The sequence below is a fragment of the Brassica napus genome, unplaced genomic scaffold (genome assembly GCF_020379485.1).
Source record: "Brassica napus cultivar Da-Ae unplaced genomic scaffold, Da-Ae ScsIHWf_1628;HRSCAF=2244, whole genome shotgun sequence".
NCBI classification, from domain to species: domain Eukaryota; kingdom Viridiplantae; phylum Streptophyta; class Magnoliopsida; order Brassicales; family Brassicaceae; genus Brassica; species Brassica napus.
This window is the reverse complement of record NW_026015044.1, coordinates 21,226-29,486: the sequence shown is the minus strand read 5'-3', so window position 1 is coordinate 29,486 and position 8,261 is coordinate 21,226. Positions and strand designations below refer to the sequence as shown.

The 8,261-nt window shown below is 41.4% G+C and overlaps 1 protein-coding gene across 1 annotated transcript; it reads right to left on the bottom strand.

Annotated features, from left to right (window-relative positions):
* Positions 1 to 416: 416 nt before the first annotated feature.
* Positions 417 to 2,948, bottom strand: LOC125598114 (lactosylceramide 4-alpha-galactosyltransferase-like). Its single transcript, XM_048772440.1, has one exon. It carries the CDS (start codon positions 2,572 to 2,574, stop codon positions 1,384 to 1,386), a length of 1,191 nt encoding a protein of 396 aa, XP_048628397.1. The 5' UTR covers positions 2,575 to 2,948; the 3' UTR covers positions 417 to 1,383.
* Between the last annotated feature and the right edge of the window lie 5,313 nt (positions 2,949 to 8,261).

Here is an 8,261-nt window from a genome sequence, read left to right as displayed (position 1 = left end):
TCTTGTTAGGTTGACTGACGACCCCCGGTTGTCTCCCTATTCAGATAGGAACATGGTGATCGGAGCCAGGATCCATCCCCTACCGTTATTTAGCACTTTTTTGCAACCAAGATAGGCTGGATTTCGTGTTCTGACTTTTCAGCCGCTTCCCAGGATGTTTAATGTCACAGCAACGAGGTTGAAGCCTTGGTCAAGGAAGGGCTTAAGGATGGTGTATCCTCTTGGTGAGTCTAAGGAGTTGGATAAGATCACCAAGCAAGCATTAGGGTTAGTGGTGAAGAGGGTATCAACGGCTAACATCTCTCTTGGTCCAAAGGACTTTGCTGGAGATAGCCAGACCATAAAGAACTGAGCTGAGCAGTTGTTGTTGTACAGCTCCAACACTCTTCCGTGGAACCTCTGCTCTGGTTGTTGACTTGAGTATCTCCAGCTCAGGTAGCTTCCTCCTGAACCAGATGATTCTCTCGCTCTTGGTAGCTTTGGGAGGAGGTAACAACGGATCTGTCTCCTCTTTTTCTTGTAGATCTGAGGTCACAACAGAGACGTTGCTACTACTGGTCCTCATAGGGACAGTGGTTCCGGGAAGAGGAACGTTTGGTTTGAACGGTGGTTTATCGTCGGAGAGAGTACATGTCGGAGATTCCATGTAGAGGAGATTTAATAAAGCAAAAACCGCAAAGATAACCAACATCGCTAACTTCTTTGATCCCATCTTAATCTTCTGAAGACAGAACAAGAGTTTCTTCGTTGCAGATGCACCTTAGGTGGTTTAGTTTATATAGAAAGTTGTATGTTGATTAGTTCCTAACTCAAGACGGAGTAAGATTCTATCTGTGATTGGCGGTTTTGAAAATTAATTCAATATAACAAGTTGTTTTGGTTTAGGACAACTAGAAATCAAAGGTCCTAGTAGATGTAGGAGTTAGAATTGCCTTAGGACACAAGTAAGTTTATATCTCTTGAGCCAATCCCTTGGTGCCACGTTTAAATGGATTTTGGAAATTTTACTTTTTAGTGACTCCAATTTCTCAAATAGGAAAAACCCTAATAACAATAATAGAGAAAAGGAAACTTGTGGATAGATGTTTCCTTTTTCTTCATATATATTTGTATAGTATATGTTTTAATGTTGGCAAATAATCTGTTTCTAGCCTTCATCTATCACACAACACATATATAGGCATTAAGACAAAGAGAGTTCGATGTGGAGTTTTGAGGTTGTGATACGTGTGTCACAAGGGAGTTGAGTGTAAGATATTAAACATCATGTATTTGACTATGAAGTGAAAAAGAGTTTACCATTTAGGGCTTAGGACAAAATCTTACACAAAATTAGACAATCAAGATTAGAGTTAAGAGTCGTAGACATTGATTTGATTCTCTTCATCTTTGGATTCCTTTGCAAACAACACAATGGTCTGAAATTATGATGTCTATGGCACTGCCTTTTCCAATCTTAATCTTTTTAGTGATCTTATTCCACAGATGCAGCCCGTAGCTTCTTTTGTTCAGCTTGATCAGATCAGCTTTGAGTAATGTAGTCTCATTCCTGCTCCTTGGCGTTTGAAACAATCTTTGAATGTCTATCCAATTAAATGGATAGAACGCTACTGGTGGCAATACTGTGAAACTGTTCCCTATAGTCTCTTGTGCTCTCTGCACTACTCTTGTCACCAAGTAAGGACCATTGTGTCCCCATCTGTTCCCATCAAAAGTGGAAGCAAACTCCTCCATGAAGCTGTAAACAAGAGGGTGTTCTTTCTCAAAGACAAGAACCGCATTGTTCAGCCTTGTCCAGTTCTTTGAATCTCCTTCCACAACTGTTTGCGCTCCTATTGAGTTCTTCAACCCTTTAAAGCTTCTAGTGACGATGAAGTCCGTGTCCAGGTACACGCCTCCGTACTTGTATAGAATCGCTAGCCTCGCGAGGTTTGAAAGGTTCTGAGATAACGGTATCCTCCCTGGATCTCTTTTGCAGCTTTTCATTTCTTGAAACCAAGTTTTGGCCGGTGTGTTCTCAAGAAGGGATGAGACGTCTGGTGTGGCTGCAAACACCTTGTAACCAAGATCACTTATTGGTTTAAGGATGGTACTTCCTTGTGGAGAGTCCATGGATCCTGAAACGATCATCAAGCAGCCTTGAGGATGAGATTTAAAGACGCTTTCTACAGCTAGAAATTCTCTCTTGCCGAAATAATCTGCTGGTGAAAACCATGTCATGAAGAATCTAACCTCACATTCATCATTTAAAGACTCAAGAACCCTTTGGTGAAACTTCTCTGAAAGGTTGGTTGACTTGAAAACCTCGAATTCTTTGAGATGAGAACGAAGCCAAGAGATTCTGTATCTGCTTGTGCTGTTCTTAGGAGGAGCCAGTGGCTTTCTCTCCATTGTGATTACCTCAGAGGTCGGTGAAGTCCAGAAGAAAGTTGACTCTAGAGACATGTTTGAGAGCATTGTTCCCACCACAACAAGCAGCATTATGAAGGAGAAAATGGCGGTGGAGAACACCGGGGAATTCGTGTGCTTGAGTTGTTCAGAGAGACTCTTCTTGTTGCTGTTATCCTTCTCCATTGTTACAAGAATGCCTTAGAACAGAGAGGGAAAGTCAAAAACCTCACAAGAATGATAAGTTTAAGAGTTGTAATATTAAAATGTGTTTAAAGGTGTTTTGGTGAGAGGTAGAATTCATCTATCCTATTTTCTATAAGGCCATTCTTGATTTTTATGGTTTTAAACAAAAGTAAACTATACAAATATGAAATAAATGTACATTTTTATAATGTTGTTAGGTCAATCTTATGTGGGAGTTTGGTTGTCATATAGATAACATATGATTCAACTTGTGGGATATGCAGAAGATGTGCGTACCACTAACTTGTAGGAATGCCATGTTGAAGATTTTTAGTACTAAGACATATCTAAAAATTAAATATATATTATATACTTTTATAATGTTTCAATTATTAGACATCTATAAAATTATTCGTCAGCATAAACATGTATATAGTTTTAAGTGAATTTTCATTTTTTTTCACAAATGTTATTTCAGGTATTTCAGTGCCATACTGTTAAATAAACTAAGCCACTTGAACTTATAAATAAGAGAGATTATTAATTAGTGATTCTTATTAAATAATTTTGCCAAACTCTTTAGTGATTTTATTTTTGTTGTTGCCAAACTCTTTAATGATTTAGTTGATTTTTTTCTTTGCCAACTCTTTAATGATACTAATGGATTTGTGCTAAAGCAAAAGTGTTGCAGCGAAGTTAACAGAGATTTCATTAATTGGAAAGCATAGCATATGTTATGGTTATCAAGAAGATGACTTGCTCTTCTCCATAGACTTTGTTGGAGCATTACTTGTTACCCTTGGATTCCCTGAACTGCTACGCTTTATGTTCTGTTCATTTCTTGAAAACACTTAATACGAGTACAATCATATTCAAAATTCACAACGCAGAAAGCACTAAAAAAAAGGAAGTACTAATCAGAATCTGATTTGTTGTTGTCAGAGTCCAAGAACTTGTCAACTGCGCTCTTACGCAGCTCGATACATCCACGGCCGGTTCAACACTGCTAGGGGCCCTAGAGCAAAAAGAAATTTTTTTACTCTCTAAAATTTATATAGAGATAATGTTTAAAATATTTTTAAAATTTAATCAATAATATTTTGTATATTTTGTAATGAAAATAAAATCAAATAATTTTGGGCCCTTTTCAATTTTATTTTATTGTATTTATAATTTTTCTTATATATAAAAATATAGATTTATAAAAAATTGGGCCCCTTATTTATTATTACACGGGGGGACACGGGCTCGGACCCGGAGCGGTCGCACCGCTTGTCCCCCTTGTAAGCCGGCCCTGGATACATCTCGTTGTTGCTGACACTAAAACTCTTTGTGGTTGTGTCGTCAATACTGTAGATTTGTGTATTGTATGTGCTTGCTTTATTAGAAAGCCAATGGCTAAGTATATATACAACACGAGAAGGATCGCAATCTCAATCTCACTAACAGATTTGGACTTATCTATCTAGGAATATAGACTTATCCCTACGTCCATGATTATCTTAACATATATAATCTATATATCCCCAATACTCCCCCTCAAGTTGGAGCGTGTGGATTAATAACGCCCAACTTGGACATTATAGTCTGAAACGGTACACGTCCGAGCGCTTTTGTTAAAATGTCTGCAACCTGAGAACCTGAACTGATGTGTTGAGTGACAATGAGACCGGCAATGACAGCATCACGAACTGAATGACAATCACGTTCTAAGTGTTTGGTACGCTCGTGAAACACTGGATTGGCTGCGATATGTATAGCCGCTTTGCTGTCACAGAAGAATCGTGTAGGCTCCAGTTGATCTGCACCAAGTTCTTTGAGTAAACGTCGTATCCACTTTGTTTCTTTCAAAGCAACAGCCATGGAGCGGTATTCAGCCTCTGCGGATGACATTGCCACTGTGTCCTGTTTCTTTGTTTTCCAAGAAATGGGAGAACCACCAAGCATAACAACACAAGCACTTAATGAACGCCGAGACAGCGGACAACCACTCCAATCTGCATCGCAATAAATGGTGAGCGTGAGATCACTGTTTGAATGAAGAAGTATCCCCTGTCCTGGTGATCCCTTCAAGTATCGTACAACTCTTAGTGCAGCAGACCAGTGTTCTTCTGTAGGAGCTTGCATGAACTGAGAGAGCAAGTGAACTGAATAACTCAACTCAGGACGAGTGTTTAAGAGATAAATCAAGCGTCCTAGCAAACGACGATATTTAGTCGGATCAGGAAGCAGTGGAGCTTTCGACTTGGCAAGGTTATGGTTCTGTTCCAAAGGAGTCGCCACTGGTTTAGAACCAAGGTAGCCTGTGTCTGCGATAATGTCAAGTGCATATTTGCGCTGAGAAAGAAATATTCCCTCTGGACCTCTGCTGACTTCTATGCCAAGAAAATACTTTAGTTTCCCCAAGTCCTTCATTGCAAAGCACTTGCTTAAATATTCTTTGAACCTTTTCACCATATGAGGGTCGCTACCACAGATAAGTAAATCGTCGACATAGACTAGAACTCGAAGCTCAAGACCGTTTCGTTCATAAGAGAAGAGAGAGTAGTCTTCATAGGACTGAACAAATCCAAAACGTATTAAAGCATCCGAGAGTTTCTTAAACCAACACCTTGGAGCCTGCTTCAAGCCGTATAGAGACTTTCGGAGACGACACACTTTGTTAGGATGAGAATGCCTAAAACCAGGAGGCAGCTTCATGTACACTTCTTCTTCTAGATCACCATGAAGAAATGCGTTTTGAACATCCATTTGATATACTTCCCATTGTTTGGCTGCAACAATACGCAATAGAGCTCTAACGGTAGTCATTTTGACCACTGGAGCAAAGGTTTCTTTGTAGTCCTCACCCTCAATTTGACTTTTGCCATTGACAACCAAACGAGCCTTATGCCTCTCGACTGTACCATCTGCATTGTATTTGATTTTGAAAATCCATAAGCAGCCGATTGCCTCTTTCCCAGGTGGTAACTCAGTGATGTCCCAAGTGTTACTGTCCTCGAGAGCTACAACTTCTTTACCAACTGCCTTTTTCCATACGTCATGTTGCATAGCATCTTTGAAGTTCTTTGGTTCAGAGGAGTTGGTGATGGCTGCCAAAAAAGCTCGATGGGAAGTAGAAAACTGCTCATCAGTAATGTAATCAGTCAGAGGATACAAGGAGTTACCTGAGACCGAAGACGAGGGCTCTAATGTGGAGGAGGGAGAGATGAAATAGTGTGTATTACTTTCTGGTTCGGCCGTGGCATTGTAGAGAAGATAGTCCCGAAGTGTAACAGACTTTGTTTTCTCACGTTGACCTCTACCAAGTGTTTCAATTACTGGTGGTTCTGGAATTGGAACCGAGTCTGTTTGAGATGAGACAGGTTCAGGAGGTGAAGAGGAACCATCTGAGACAATAACCGTATCTGGAACAGGAGAGACTACCGTCGGGACTGCAGGGACTGCAGGAAGTAAAGACGATGGAGCTTCAACAGGAGGACGTTCTGTTTCCAAAGGACCAACCGGAGCGGATTGTTCTGTTTCCGAAGAACTTACTGGAGCTTCATTGCTCCCCCTTTCGTCTAGCGGTGTAATAATCCAATCAGTATCAGTAACAACTTCCTGTGAAGGCGTGATCGGTGGAACAGGTTTTGGTTCTGCAAAAGGAAACAAATCTTCACGGAACACGACATCACGAGACACAAGAAACTCATTACGATCGATGTCAAACACTTTCCAGCCTTTCTTGCCGAAGGGGTAACCGACAAACACACATAAGCGGCTTCTCTGGCCAAATTTATCTTTATCACGAGAGGCTCTGTGAACATAGCATGCTGAACCGAAGACCTTCAAAGCTCCATAATCCGGTTTGACACCATGGAGAACTTCATACGGAGATCGGCCATTAAGAACAGAAGATGGAGTTCTGTTAATCAAGTGTGCAGCGGTAAGTATCGCCTCTCCCCAAAATTTCACCGGAAGATTAGCTTGGAACAAGATCGCTCGAGCCACATTCAGAATGTGTCTGTGTTTCCTCTCCACGCGACCATTTTGTTGTGGAGTGTTAACACAGGAGGTTTGATGAACGATGCCCAAGTCTTTAAAGTATGACGAGAGAACTAAAAACTCTGTCCCATTGTCGCTACGTACTGTTCTTACTGGTTTCTTGAATTGTTTCTCTGTATATGCCAAGAATCTCTTGAGAACCACTTGAACCTCTGATTTTGCCAGAAGAAGAAACGTCCAAACCGCCCTCGAAAAGTCGTCTACTATGGTTAGAAAGTAGACTGCTCCACAGGAAGAGGGAACTCTGTAAGGACCCCACACATCGACATGAATAAGGGAAAAACACTCTGTTGTTTTATTGATACTTTCATAAAAGACATCACGTGTTTGTTTAGCTCGAAAACAAGTGTCGCATGGACTCGAGCTAGCAGGTTTAGAAACAAAAGATAAATCTGAAAACACAGAAAACGACGGATGACCCAAACGTTGATGCCACAAGACATGATCAGAACCTCCAACTGCCCGATGACTCTTCGCTGAGACCAGATCCGTAAAGTAATACACACCATCACGTTCCTCACCGGCTCCAATCAGAGTCCTCGAAAAACGGTCCTGCAAAACACATATTGTATCAGTGAAGGTCGCGAAACAATTTGTCTGCTTCAAGAGTTTGGCAACCGAAATCAAAGTACAGTTTAGATCGGGAACGAAAAGCACTTTCTGTAGTTTAATTTTATCAGACAGGCAAAACGTTCCCATCTTTACTGCAAACGTTCTATTCCCATCAGCAAAGAAAATAGAACACGGAGAAATCATCTCAATGTCAGTCAAGAGAGCATGATTTCCTGTCATGTGGTGTGAAGCACCTGTATCGAGAATGACATCACCCAAAGTTTTCTTACCAGATAGCTTATCAGACACTGGATTACCGGCTTTCTCTTGGATCATCTGACTGAGCACTTTCCATTGATCGGTAGTGAGCTCTGGAAAGGATGAGTTAGAGCTTGTAGCTTGAGCGATATTGGCTTGACCACGCCCACGACCATTCACTCCACGACCTCTTCCTCTGTTTCCAGTACTTTGTCCACGACCACCACTGCGTTCATTGTACCAGTCAGGGAAACCAACTATCTGCCAGCAGTCGCGCTTCTCATGGCCCGTACGTCCACAATGAGAACAGATCGCACGAGAACGCAAGATCGAGTTGTCTCCTTTGTTTGAAACAGATTCATCCTGTCGGGTAGAAGTTGAACCCTGGCGAGCCACAAAACCAACCGCCTCTTGCTGTTGATCACGACCTCTTGTAGACGCCAGCCGCTGTTCTTCACGCACCATCTTATTGTAAATTTCTCCAAGAGAAGGCAGCGGGTCGAGACCAATCACGTTTGTAGATATGTTACCAAATCGTGAATCGTCCAAACCCATTACAAATTGATGAATTTTTTCATGTTCCCTTTCTTTAGCTATAGCAGCCGCAGCTCCACACGTACATGCATGGATCGGTTGATAGACTTGCAGCTCTTCCCACAACGTTGAGAGCTTTCCAAAATAGTCCAATATGGACTGTCCATCTTGCCTACACGAAGCAAGTTGTGCCTTAATTTGGTGAACACGAACCGTGTTCCCCACGGAAAACCTCTGTTTCAAGTCTTCCCACAATTGGTACGCCTCCGTAATGTACGTGACTGTGGAGCGCACCT